The following is a 14,237-nucleotide window of genomic DNA, read 5'->3' as shown; positions in this document are numbered from 1 at the left end:
TCTCCTCCCAGCAAAAGAATCATATCTTTAAAGCAAGATCAGAGGCCCGGGGCTCTATCTGTTGTTGGAAGCACTCTGAATTTCCAGGGAATAAGAGGGCTTGACTAGTCTCCTGGATGTAAACCAGGGGAGATGGATCTACTCTGGCTGCAAAGATACCAGATGTGTACCATAAGGAGTCAGAATAACAAAACTGGGTGAGATATCTTAAAATTTATGCCCATTTCTCTTATAGACCTTACGTAGCTATTTCTTCAACCCTCATAATTTCCCTTTGCAGTTGGGGAGAGTAAGGCTTTCTTCATGACTGAAGCAAAAAATTCAAGCTCAGAGAAATAAAAATGATCAAGAGCATGTCATAGAGTAAATGCACTGCTAAATAAAATTCTATTTTAATTTCAAGATGCCTATAAACCACCACCACAAATACCCTCAAAAATTCTCTAATGGGTTAGGTCAGTAGCTCACTGAGTTAAGGACTTAATTTCTGACAATGGCAGCCATGAACTTGGTACAGAAAGATATGGCTGCCTTCCACCAGGTTGGGTATCGATGTTGTCCCAGCCTTCTGGCTTCCTAAACTCTTTCAGTGGGGGCTAGTGGAGAAAGAGAGGTGAGCACAAGCTGACTCTTCCTGAAGGGCTTGTTTGGGATCTGCTGTCCTCTAGAGTGACAAAATCCATTAATTTACAAACTAGTGTGCAAAATAAAGCATTTGAGATCACTTCCTTTTTTGTCTTAAGCTGATTTCTTCCAAACTTAGATTTTCTTGCAATTCCGTGAAAAAATTTTGTTTGCTATTTCCCTAGTCTCTACGTTTAGCCTTTGAAAATGGACGTTCAGTCCATGTTTCATCAGTTTTGTATTTTTTAAATAAAAAACGTTAAAGCTTGGCCCCATTTGGAAGGTCCTAGATCCATTCGATCTAATTACCAGAGCAATGTTCTAAACATAACTTTCAAGCACACCCTTCCTCTTTTATTTCAAGATACTGAAAAAGTAAAAGAGATGTTGCTACTTGACTAGAACATGTACCTTGTACACCCAGGTGAGCAGAACAAGAGTCTTTTCCAGCAACGTTGCTTGCGTAGCAGGTGTACTGCCCGGCATCACCTTTGCTTACTTTGAGAACTGTCAGTGTGGCAGTATTTTCAACCAAAGTCATCTTGTAGTTCCCTCCAGGGCGAATCTCTCGGTTATCTTTGGCCCAAGTGATTTTGATGGGTGCAGTTCCAGTTACATGACATTTAAAAGAACCACTTTCTCCAAGAGCAAGATCTACTGATACAGGCTTTAGATCAAAGAAAGGAGGCACTTCATGCTCTGAAAAGGGTGAAGACCAACATGGTGACTTTAGTTTTCATGCTCCCAGCCATGGAGCAGAAACTAAGTGGCACCAGTCTTACAGTGGCCCACATCAGTGAAGCTTTCATAATGAAGAGGGTAATGTGATAAGATACTCACCTGAGAGAATGAGCTTGGCACTGGACGAAGCAGTTCCAAGAGGATTAGAAGCTGAACAATTGTACTGACCAACGTGGCTCTGGTCAGTTTGCAAAATCTGAAGCGTTGCTACGTTATGAACAAAAGATGTCTGCAAATTCGAATCATCTTTCAAAAGCACCCCATCCTTGTACCAAGACACTTGAAGAGGTTCTGAGCCATTGATGCGACATTCAAATGCAACTGGGAAACCAAGAGTCTCATGAACATCCTTCAGTTTTCTTGCAAAGGAAGGTGGAAGTTTGCGCTCTGTAAAGAAGTTACAAATAATCCTTATTTACAAGAGAGACAACATCCACGACATACTTCAAGCCATTACAATTTTGATGTTTTTAAGAAAATGGTGCCATCAGCACATGGCACGACTTGTTGAATGAAACCATCATCACCTTTGATAACAAGCACGGCGGAGGAAGCGACGGCCCCCACGCTGTTTTCTGCCTTGCATGAATACTCTCCCACATCACTGTGGTCCACTTTGTTGATTATTAAAGAGGCAATGTTATTTTTAAATTGCATTTTATATGCAGGAGCTGATCGTAGCTTTGTGTGTTCTTTGTACCAAGAAATTCTAATTTCTGGGGTTCCATCCACTTTACATTGTAAAGTCGTGGGTTCTCCGATGGCTGCTTCTACGTGTTGCAGAGGTTCAATGAAATAGGGCGGTTCTAGGGTACGAAGGATGATAACCAATCAATCACGTGAACTTGAAGAGGAGGTTTTAAAAGAAGGAAAAGACAGCAACAAAAAGAGGGTTAATTAAACACACCTAAGACAGACACCAGAGCTTCACAGATGTCTTGCCCGGCCTCGTTCTCTATCAGACAACTGTACTGCGCGTAGTCCTCTATAGTGCTCTCTGTAATTTCCAGGATTGTCGATTTCTCTGTCATGGTAATACTGCAATTGTGAGACTGTGAGAGAGGGAACTCATTCTTCATCCAGCTCACTGAGATGGGAGGTGTGCCAGTAAACGTGGCCTCCAGAACAACGGGGCTGCCTGTCTCCACGCTGAAGTCAGCCAACCTTTTCACGAAGGTGGCCGGTTCTGTATGGAGGAAACATGAGGGTGAAATGTGCATCTTCAAATGAAGACTTGGAAAGGAATTTTAAGAGACACACGAGGGGGAGAACAGAGCAAACCTTTCACAAACAGATGCGCGGTACAGGAGGCGCTGCCTGCGTCATTGGTCACGAGGCAAGAGTAGTCTCCGCTCTGTGAGGGCTCCACCTCCAACAGCTCCAGTTCTGTCACAAAATCTTCCAGAGAGATGGTGCACGACTCCCCTGACACCAGTTCCCGGCTGCCCTTAAACCACTTCACCTTGAACGGAGGGGTGCCTCTAATGACGCTGGTGAAGATGAGGCTCGTTCCAGGTAAGACTTCCACAGAGTCGGGGACTTGTTCGAAAGAGGGTGGCTCTGGATAGCCCAGGGGAGGAAGAGATCAAGAGAAAGAAAGAAATCCAGGTGAGATGAGTTTTGCTCCTCCGGGAAAAGGGAGCTAAGACCGCAAATGAAGACAAGATATGAAGAAATTCCACATGAGGCGGGTGCCATGTCACATGGCCCAGACAGGAGGGTGACCACACCCCTGCCCCTTGCACACTGACCTTGCACAGTCAGCACGGCCGAGCATTCATCAGAACCAGCCACGTTGGCAGCCACACACGTGTATATGCCTGTGTCTGAGGGCTCCAGTAAGTGCAGATTCAACGTACAGACATTTTCTGAAAAGCTGGACTGGCATTTAGGGCCGCTAATGAGCTCATTTCCGTCCTGAAACCAGCCAACTGAAATGGGGGCTGAGCCGGAGACTCGGCACTCCAGAACCGCCGAGGCCCCCAAGACAGCGTTCGTGTCCTTCAGCTTGCGGATGAAGGAAGGAGGCACGACTCGATCTGTGTGGAGAAGGGTAGTTTTCCATTTACAAGAGAAACTTCCTTTTTCTCCCCACCCCCCATCCCAGGGAAAAATGATAGATTCCTAAAGACCTCATACCACTCACCCGACACATGGACCGAGACAGAGCACGTGCTTTTACCAACACTGTTTTTCACTTCAAAACTATATAACCCCTTGTCGCTCATTTCTGCACAAGGGATTTTAACTGAAGCCACTCTGTTGATGAACGTAATGTGATGTCTGCTGTCGGCAGACAACTCTCTCCCATCTTTGAACCACTTGATGGAAAGTTCCGGTGTTCCAGCCACTACACACTCTAATGCAAAAGGATTTCCTGTAGTGACAGTCATAGGTTCTGGTTTCTCTACGATTCTGGCTGGTTCTAAAAGAAGAAGTATAATGCATTGAAAATAAAGTCACCTTCCAAACTGAGAGTGTAATCAATATATAATGGGGTAAGAATAATATTTGCAGATGATGATCATGGGCCAATCAATTTGATTTTTTTCTCAGGTTGTATTTTGTTACTAACCTACTACAGTCAAGACTGCTGAACATTCTCTCATCCCGGCATCATTTTTGATTTGGCACACGTATTTTCCAGAATCAGATGCTTCGGGACTTCCAAGTTGGAGGGTGGCGACGTTATCAATGAATGAAATCCTGGTGTTTTCACTCTCTCTGATGACATCACCTTTATCTTTCATCCAGACAACAGAAATGGGCTGGAAGCCTTCTACTACCGCCCGTAACTCAACAGCATCCCCAATAAGGGTTGAGGTGTCGGTTAGCTTTTTCACAAATCGTGGGGGTTCTAATGAAAGAAATTTGTGGTTAGAAAGAAAAAGAATCACAGCCACGTAAGTTATTAGTTAAGCAAGAAAAGATGAAAGGAAGAGACATATTTTTGTGACCATGTATACAAACCTTTGAACTTGACAGTGCAAACACATGTGTCGCTTCCCACCTCATTAGTAGCTTTGCAGTGATATTCTCCTACATCGGAGGCTTCCAGATTAAGGATGTGAAGACTTGTATCAAAATTTTTTGAAGTGATTTTAAATTTCTTGCTGCTCCGAACTTGCTTTCGATCTTTAACCCACACCACTTCAAATGGGGGGGTTCCCGAAATTTCACATTGTAAGATAACATCAGAACCTTTAAGAGCTCCTATTGGAGAAGGCTTCTGGGTGAAAACAGGAGGTGCTACCAGAAAAAAAAGAAGATGAATGATGAGAACATCTGCTTACTAAAATGGAAAAATAATCTTCTAGAATCCAGAGTCATTAAGAATGATTGGCATGACCGTAGGATGGTATGTTAACAAATAACAATCCACAAAAACTAGTTTAAGAATTGCAAGCAAGTCCCCAGAGTGAACCTTTTTATTTTGGAGCTCATGATATCGCTGAGAAAGAATCTGATCAGAGAAGAAAGGAAGGAGCTTAGTGTGTCTAACCTTTCACAGTCAGGGCTGTGCTGCAGCTGGCCTCACCAACACCATTATGAGCTTCACAGATATAGTCACCGCTGTCCTCAGCGCTGCCTTCATTGATGGTAAGCAGTGCCACAGAATTAACGAATGACATATTGTACTTCCAACTTTCGTGAAGTTCACTGTCATTTCGGAACCATACAACTTTGATTTCTGGGGAACCACTTATTTTGCATTCCAGTTGGATGGATTCTCCCTGCTTTGCAACTTTTGAAGCTTCTAGTTTCTTAACAAACTTGGGAGGTTCTAGTAGATCAAAGGAAAAAACAACTTGTGTTGGTAGTTGAAGATCTCATAAATATATATTTAAACTGGTTTATTAAGAATATACTTCCTGGTAATTTTATGGTAAATATTATATTTTCTATTAAATAAGCTTTGAATATAGAATTTAATTGTTAAGTTTATTTTTGTAAGCTAAAACATATAAGTTAATGTATTACAGAGGTATTTGATCAAAATTTAGTAATGATAAATCAGAACTCCATATAACAGAAAGAATATGAGGACAGTAGAAACAATATTTAACAAATTTCAACTAGACAACACTATCTGATAGGACCATACTTAGAGTTAACACTAGTTCCGAAAACAATATAGAGACAAACAGAATTTTGATTAATGTTTTCAATACTAATATGTGAATTCTAACATGACTCAATTTATCCCAAACACTTAAAAACTAAAGGCACTTTTAGAAGACACAGATGTGGGAAAGAACAGATATTGGTAGATGCCACGTAATGATACCTTTTACACTGAGTTGAGCTGAGCATGTGTCTTTGCCAACATCATTGGTTGCTTGGCAAGTATATTGACCAGAGTCCCCTTTGCCTACTTTAAGAATCCTCAGATGGGGAGTATTTCCCACACAGGTGATAGTATAATTTCCTCCAGGACGTATCTCTTTGTTATCTTTTGACCAAGTGATTCGCATTGGCTGAGCACCAGTAACATGACACTCAAAGTCAGCACTTTCCCCAGCAATGACATCTATAGATACAGGCTTGATGTCAAAGAAAGGAGATTTCTTAGGTTCTGGAAAATGAAAAGAGAAGGCAATGTGTTTTGTTTTACTTTTCCCATTGGCCATTTCCACTCTGGCAATGAGTAAGAAGTCATGGTTTGGTTTGTAAAGGGAAAGATTAATATGGGAACAAACCTCTTGCTGTCAGTCTAGCACTAGAAGATGCTGTTCCAAGTGGGTTAGAAGCTGAGCAGGAGTACTGTCCAGAGTGACTCAAGTCAGTTTGCAAAATTTTTAAGGTTGCCACATTATCTACAAATGATGTCTGCAGATTCTCATCATCTCTTAAAAGTACCCCATCTCTATACCAGCACACTTGGATGGGTGCAGAGCCATTTAATCGACAAGTGAGTGTAACCGGCAACCCAACAGTCTGTTCAATGTCTTTCAGTTGTCTTGCAAAGGAAGGTGGGAGTTGGCGCTCTGTAGGAAGACAAGCGACACTTGAGCCATCAGTAGCCTGAATAAAAATTTCTCCATAAAGATAAAAGAATTAAGATGAAAAAATTTCTTAATTTCTAAATTCATGTCGTCACCTTGAATTCTGAAGACAGTCTTAGAAGAGGCAGTTCCTATACTATTCTCTGCTTTACATGTGTACTCTCCACTGTCATTAATATTCACTTTATTAAAAACCAGTGTGGCCACATTGTTGGTAAAATAGGTCCTGTATTCAGGAGTTGGTCGTAACTTAGTGTCTCCTTTGTACCAAGATACTGTAATTTCTGGCGTCCCAGCCACCTGGCATTGTAAAGAAACTGAATCTCCAATGGATGCCTCCAGAGGTTCTAGTTCCGTAACAAAATACGGCGGTTCTAAAGAAGAAAGGATCACAGTCAGCAACTGGAATTTAAGAACACCAAACAAAGCATGCTTGGTGCCACATAAATGCCAATCATTGACAAGGGAATAGTAAGACAACACACCTAATGTAGATACTAGAGCTTGGCAAACATCCTTCCCTGCCTCATTTTCAATTTCGCAGGAGTACTGTCCTGCATCCCTTTTTGTGCTATTCAGAATTTCTAGGATGCAGGTTTTCTCTGTTGTGACGATGCTGCATCTCTCAGATGGAGTTATGTTAAAACCGTCCTTCTTCCAGGTCACTGAAATCGGAAGCGTCCCAGTGTAGGTGCCCTCCAGAATTATGGACTTCCCTGGTTCCACGGAGTGATCGCTTAATTTCTTCACGAAGGTAGCTGGTTCTGGTGAGTGAGAAAGCACAGCAATTAAACACAGGAAGAATGCAAAGATGCCCATGTAGAAAAAATAGGAAGGGCAAGTGCAATTGAGCAGACCTTTCACAAAGAGACGTGTTGTGCAGGACGTTTGGCCTGCACTGTTAGAAACCACACAAGTGTATTCCCCACTCTGAGAGACGTCAATGTTGAATAATTCCAGTTCTGCCACAGTGTCTTCAAAATAGATGTTGCACCGGTCTCCTCTCACAAGTTCTCTGGCACCTCTGAACCAGCCAACCTTGAAGGGAGGGGTCCCTCGGATAACGCTCGTGAAGGTGACATTCTTGCCTGGTAGTGTTTCCAGAGGTTCAGGTTCCTTCACGAAAGAGGGTGGTTCTACAGAGACATGGAGGACATGGAATAGAGCCTGTAAGCTTCTCATTTAGTTGCAACTTTGAATCAAAAATGAAGAGCCCTTTTGAATGGGCAACAAACGGGTGCCTGGATGAGCACCCAAAGGAGAATCTGTAAGAAACGGTTTGCGTAGGGAACACCGACCTTGCACAGCCAAGGCTGCCCGACATTCATCGGAGCCAGCTGTGTTAGCAGCCACACACGTGTAATTGCCCATGTCCGAGGAGTCCAGGGAATTCAGCTGCAAGGTGCAGACGTTATCTGAAAACGTGGTTTGGTACTTTGCTCCGCTGACAATCTTCGTTTTCTCATGAAACCAGGCAACAGAGATGGGTGATGACCCAGCTACTTTGCACTCCAAGATGCAAGAAGTACCCAGCACCCCAACAGTATCTCTCAGTCTCCGCGTGAAAGAGGGAGGGACCATTCGGTCTGTGTGAGGAAAGGCAAGAGATCATCATGGTTTGAAAGAGAAGTGCCCTGAGAGACCAAGGCAGATAAAGGCATTTGCATAAAGCCATGGGGGCGGGGGGATGGAGCTGAACGGACCTGAAACATCAACCACAGCAGTGCAGCTGCTTTTCCCCACGTTGTTTTGAACCTGGAAGGTGTATGTGCCTGCGTCTTGGCTTTCAACAGAGAGTATCTTAAGGGAAGAGATTTTGTTGTAGAAGCTAAATTTGTGTTTCTGGCTGCTGGTCAACAGCTTCCCGTCCTTGTACCATTCCACTGAGAGTTCAGGAGTGCCGGCCACCTTACACTCCAGAGTGCACGTTTCTCCCACAGTCACTGTCATGGATCCTGCCTTCTCAACAATGACCGCAGGCTCTGAAATAAAGCGTGAGAGCCATCTGTCAAAGTCTATTACCTTTACCATGCCCCTACTCTCAAATCCCGTTAGACTGTTTCTTCCCATGGTGTGGTTGTATTTCTTCCCATCCCTAGAGAGAGATGATTCCACAATTACATGTTATTGTGAAATTCGGGGTTAGGATTAAGAAATATTTTTCTGCACTAGTTGACTTCCAAAACAAATCAGTGTATATTACACAGTATGTACTGATTTGCACTTGACCCTAATGCAAATGATTCATGTTATTATGAATTACTTGATATTTTTGCTTTATTTTAAGGTGCTAAAGCTAGTAGTTTTCAAAGCTATTATCCAAACAGCTGCCAAGTTAAAATGTCCAAAGGTACAAGTGCATGTCTTTCCTATTTAACTTTGATCTTGGGAGTTCTTGCCATATTTTGGAAACAATTTCCTTGTTGCCTATGCTGGCTTCCAGCAGCTTTCATGCTTAAATAAAAGTGAGTCATGATTATATTGGCTAATTCATCAAGAAAAGCAGTAAGTAAACACTGAAACAAATAGCTAAGTTTTGTTAGGATCACAGAAACAGGAAAGAGTTTGAAAGATCGATTAGTGGGGAAGAAAAGATTGATTAGGTCCTTTCTCCTAAAGCTTTTTTTTTCTTTCTTTCATTTCGTTCTTAAATGTTTTATGTATGTATGTATGTATGTATGTATTTGAGAGACAGAGTGAGAGAGAGGTGGAACAGGAAATGGGCAGAGGGAGAGGGAGAAGCAGGTTCCCCACTGAACAGGGAGCATGATGCTAGGGTCCAGGGATCCCAGGACCCTAGGATCATGACCTCAGCCGAAGACAGAAGCTTAACTGACTAAGCCACCCAGACACCCCTCTCCTAAACCTTTCAGACAGGTAAGGATTTATATCCTTCTAGAAGAAATGCAGAACAGGAGGGTCTACCAGTGACTCAACTTGGTGTTTGGCATCATCTTCTATCAGGGACCATTGTACTATATTGTACCAACCTAACACAGTCAGTGTGGCCATGTTCTCCCTCATGCCACCATCATTCTTGATTTGACAGATATACTTCCCAGCATTAGCTGGTTCTGCTTTTGCAAACTGCAGAGTTGCAACATTGTCTACGAATGTAATTCTGATGTTTTCACTTTCTCTGATCACTTCTTTCTCTTTAAGCCACTGGACAGAAATAGGCGGGGCTCCTTCTATGGATGCTTGTAACTCAGCGGGCTCGCCAGCTACAACAGTGAGGCTGTTCAGTTTGGAGACAAATCTTGGTGGTTCTGAACAAGGAAAGATGGATGGAGATTGTTGAAAACATTGTCCAGATAGTGGAAGACAGAGAGAAAAAAGTAAGTTTTGCACATTCCTGCCATTTCCGCCACGTGCAGGAAATATGCTTACCTTTTAATTTTACGGTACAAATGCAAGTATCACTTCCAACTTCATTCTGTGCCTTGCAGTAGTATTCACCAATGTCTGAAGCTTCAACATTGAGAATGTGAATACTTGCATGGAAATTTTTGGATGCAATCTTGTATTTCTTACTACTTCGGAGCTGCCGCTTGTCTTTGTACCAGATCACCTCAAACGGCGGTGTTCCCGAAAGTTCACACTCAACACTAACTTCAGTATTTTTAAGGGTTTCTACTACCGGAGGGAAGCTGCTAAAAACAGGTGGTTCTGTAAAAACAAGAATTTCCAATGAATTGGGCTATTTCATTTCACACAATGCTTTTATTTCCCTGTTTTTAAGTTGGAAAAAAGAGTCAAGATACTATAATGGGGAAATGATGTCCAGAACTATCACTTTAGTGTGGAGGAAAAACTGCGTTGGAGAAGCCATTAGTTTTTACAAAATCACTCTGCTTCCTTGGCAGAGTCCAGACAAGAACACTAGGTGTCCTTACTGAGGAATTCAATCTTCTATCTACCTGACTATACGAGTTTATCTTGGATGATAAGGACTGATGCAAAAATTGTAAACAAAAACCGAACCCAAGTACATTATGAAGATGATTTGCATGAGGTTTAGAATCCTGACTTCAGAGATGAAATGTTTTGTAAAGGCTTTATAACCGAGATACGTGGAAGCCATTATGACACCTGTGACCTACGTCTTCCACGTCAACAAATGTTACTGAAATAATTGCTTCACACCATGACAAACTTGGACTTTGGATAAAAAATACTGAAAAATGGCCACAGAAAATACTGGTATTAATTGCACCAAGATATAGGGATATAATTTTTAAAAAATGGGAATTCTTGAGAGAGGAAAAGAATATATAATTTTCCTGTGTTTTTAAAATGTAGGTATGTATGTATTTTTAAGTAGGCTCCACACCCAGAGTGGAGCCTAACATGGGGCTTGTACTCAAAACCCTGAGATTAAGACCTGAAATCAAGAGTTGGACACTTAACTGACGAAACTTCCCAGGCATGCCTATAATTGTCCTGTTTTAAATGTAAGGTTAAAACCTGGATTGCTTGCATCTTATATACATGCATTAAATATTCTTTCTTTGTTATTAATGCTAAAGATTATAGTGAGGATGATGATTCATTTGTAGGATAATCAAAGACAAAAATTGATTTTAAAATGCCTACTTTTCCCTTCCCTTTATTTATTTATTTTTTGGTATGTTTATGAAACATTAAATTTAAACTGCTTGGCCAGTGTGTTGAGATGAGCAGAATGAAGACACTGGAGTAAGAAGAAAAATACCCCACAATGACTGGCTACATGTAAGCAAATTTTAAGAAAGAACCAAAGAGGGAAATAATACTAGTTTGAGGAAATATCCTATGATCTCAAATGGAGCCTAAAATAACAGTAAAAGAGTAAAGACCTTTGATACCCAGGGGAGAAGAAGGTGGGTTTCAGGTAATGAGGAACAGAAGAGAGAGATTTCTACCTTTCACGATAACCTTGGTACTGCAGCTTGTGCTGCCGGCAGGATTCTGAGCCTCACAAATGAAATCCCCACTGTCCTCAGTGCCCAGACTGTTCATCTGTATGACGGCCACTGAGTCAATGAAAGTCATTCTGTATTTGTCACTGGCTTGGAGTTCATGTTCATTTCTGTACCACACAACTCTGATTTCTGGGGATCCAGTTATCTTGCATTCCAATCGTACAGAATCCCCTGCTTTCACTATTTTGGTTGCTTCTAACTTCTTCACAAACTTTGGTGGTTCTAGAGAGTGAAAGAAAGAGGAGATTATGAGGGAACAGATATAAATGACAAACGCTAAATCAGGTGGTATGCAGGAAAGAGGAAAAGATGAACAATGCTTGGCAAATACAGTGTACTGTTAGAGAGAAGTGAACTTTCTAGGTTGGGGAGATGCACTGGACAGAAGAGAGCCACAGGCCAGACAGAAACATGAAATAATCAAACGTGCACACCTGTCACAAGCAACATCGTGGTACAAGAGTCGCTACCAACGTCATTGGTAACTTGGCAAGTGTATTGTCCCGTCTTGGAAGCATCCACTGAATAGAGATTTAAGAAGCTAGTTGACCCTTCCAAGCCAATGAAACATTTAGGTCCAGAGGCAAGTTCCACATCGTCTTTAAACCACTTAATTTTAAAGGGCGGTGTTCCTTTCAGTACCGCTTTAAATTCTACTGTAGCGTCTGGTATGGTTTGCTGTCGTTCAGGTTTCACCAGGAAGCTTGGTGGTTCTATAGACGTTAAGAGAAATATACTTAATTAGATTCCTCATAGTTAAACTGTTTTGACATGTAAGCAGACATTTCTAAAAAGAGGCCATGACTGTGTATTTCTTGAACTCAATAAATATGGACCTATGGAAACAGAATTACCGATACTTTATGGTCTCAAGAATACAAGGGAAGAGTGCCACATTTAAACAGCAGTCACAAAGAATAATCAAGAGGAGGAAAAGAAGTTCTAACCTTTAACAGTTAAGATGCCGCTGCAGGCATCATCCCCTGCTACGTTGGAGACCTTACAGGTGTAATTGGCAGTATCTTCTAATTCCAGGTTATTAACTTCCAGTGACACTGTGTTCTCGTGACAGACGGGTCTGTATTTTGCACTTGTAGATATTTCTTTTCCATCCTTAAACCACTGAGCACTAATAGGAAGGGAGCCAGAAACCTTGCACTCCATACGAATAGAAGAGCCCAGAACTTTATCCATTTTGGTTAATTTTTTGGTGAAAGATGGAGGGATATCTTGATCTATCCAATGCAAACAGCAAAACACATCCATTAATATGTTGCCACTTGTTTACAAGGGATAGAGGTAACAGAGATAAGGGAAGCCAACTAGGTAGGGCCCAAGTACACACCTAGCACTCTAATGTCGGCGTCGCAGCTACTGCTTCCAAAGTCGTTTTCCACCTTGAATGTGTATTGACCACTGTCCTGCTTCATGACTGACTGAATTCTGAAACTGGCCACGTTATTTTCAAAACTCATCGAAAAATATCTACTGGGCACAATCTGTTTTCCATCCTTCAGCCATTTCACTTTGAGTTCTGGTGTCCCGGCCACCACGCACTCCAGAGTCACTGGGTCTTTCTCAGTGACATCCACAGACTTAGCTTTCTCTAGGATTTGAGCAGGCTCTGCAGTAAGAATTGAAGTGCAAATTAATTGCATTGCTAATTCCACTAGAAATAAGGGGTGCTTATGTAACTGTTCCCCACCGACTAAGTCCTCAAGACAACAGCTCACAGACCTTGTACTAAAAGGAACGCGTAACACCTCTCAACACCCGACTCGTTCTTGGCTTGACACGTGTATCTCCCACTGTGTCCATTGTCCACAGCTCTGATCTGAAGCGTGGCCACATTGTTCACAAATGAAATATGAGCATTATCATCTTCGTCAAGAATGTGATCATCCTTGAGCCAGGTTATAGACATGGGAGGAGAACCCGCCACCGTACTTTGAAAGGTGGCAGAGCTCTTCAAAACAGTAGTGACGTTTTCTATCTTCTTAATGAATGATGGGGGTTCTGTGATGCAGTGAGATAGTGGGGAAAAGAAGAGGCACAGTTGAGCTTCTCCTCATGATCAGAAAATGAAAGAGCATTACCGAATTTTTCGTGGTAGCCTGCTTTGCGGGGGTACCACTGACCTTTCAGGGAGACTCGTGTCATGCTGGCGCAGCTGCCACCTTCGTTGGATACAATGCACTGGTATTCACCAGTGTCTGATGGGTCACACCTGGTTATGTGGAGCTTGAATACCGATACTTTGTCAGTGAGGGTATATTTTTTGCTGCTTCGGATTTCCCTGTTATTCTTCAGCCAAGTGACCTCAAATGGGGGTGTCCCCGTCACTTCACACTCCAGCTGCACGTCACTATCTTTCACGACCTCCACGGGCCTCAGTTCCCTGACAAAGGTGGGAGGCTCTAAAGATTCAAAAGGAAGACAGAGACGAGCTTACTCGAGGGAAGACCGGGAGCCTGGCCAGCAGCACAGCCAAAGGGGAAAACAGACCCAGGAACGCACCTTTCACTTTTAATTCAATGCTGCAGCTCGCTGTGCCTGCATCATTACGGGCCTCGCAGACGTAAGTCCCGCTGTTTTCTACCCTGGCACCAGAGATTTGGAAAGTGGCTAAACCGTCAATGAAGGAAATGCCATGTTTCTGAACGGCTGTTATTTCGTTCCCGTCCAGATACCAAGAAACTCTGATTTCAGGAGTGCCCGTTATTTGGCATTCAAATGTTGTCGACTGTCCATTTCTCAGCACTAATACGGGGCTGGGCTTCTTAATGAATTGAGGAGGTTCTAAAGACGGGGAAGAAAGTGTCACGTGAACATTTATTAAAACCAAGGCGGGAATCACTTTCTTCAGCCTATTCCCTCTCCCAAAGAAAATGCAGACAAGCAA

General features: G+C 42.4%; 1 protein-coding gene across 1 annotated transcript in view; it reads right to left on the bottom strand.

Annotated features, from left to right (window-relative positions):
* Nucleotides 1-14,237, bottom strand: part of LOC309843473 (titin-like) — a 275,519-nt gene that overhangs the window by 183,895 nt on the left and 77,387 nt on the right. The window contains 25 exon segments of the mRNA XM_082688984.1: nucleotides 1,036-1,323; nucleotides 1,465-1,752; nucleotides 1,893-2,171; nucleotides 2,273-2,551; nucleotides 2,647-2,925; nucleotides 3,117-3,404; nucleotides 3,512-3,790; nucleotides 3,941-4,222; nucleotides 4,336-4,614; nucleotides 4,868-5,149; nucleotides 5,654-5,941; nucleotides 6,066-6,395; nucleotides 6,398-6,745; nucleotides 6,857-7,507; nucleotides 7,670-7,957; nucleotides 8,075-8,353; nucleotides 9,362-9,640; nucleotides 9,762-10,040; nucleotides 11,276-11,557; nucleotides 11,770-12,048; nucleotides 12,283-12,570; nucleotides 12,681-12,959; nucleotides 13,073-13,351; nucleotides 13,474-13,752; nucleotides 13,853-14,237. Of these exon segments, the coding sequence (XP_082545110.1) occupies nucleotides 1,036-1,323; nucleotides 1,465-1,752; nucleotides 1,893-2,171; nucleotides 2,273-2,551; nucleotides 2,647-2,925; nucleotides 3,117-3,404; nucleotides 3,512-3,790; nucleotides 3,941-4,222; nucleotides 4,336-4,614; nucleotides 4,868-5,149; nucleotides 5,654-5,941; nucleotides 6,066-6,395; nucleotides 6,398-6,745; nucleotides 6,857-7,507; nucleotides 7,670-7,957; nucleotides 8,075-8,353; nucleotides 9,362-9,640; nucleotides 9,762-10,040; nucleotides 11,276-11,557; nucleotides 11,770-12,048; nucleotides 12,283-12,570; nucleotides 12,681-12,959; nucleotides 13,073-13,351; nucleotides 13,474-13,752; nucleotides 13,853-14,237 (7,636 nt within the window).

The sequence above is a fragment of the Mustela nivalis genome (genome assembly GCF_964662115.1).
Source record: "Mustela nivalis genome assembly, chromosome: 11".
Lineage (NCBI taxonomy): Eukaryota > Metazoa > Chordata > Mammalia > Carnivora > Mustelidae > Mustela > Mustela nivalis.
Note: the sequence above shows the minus strand (reverse complement) of the source record. Positions and strands in the feature narration are given on the sequence as shown.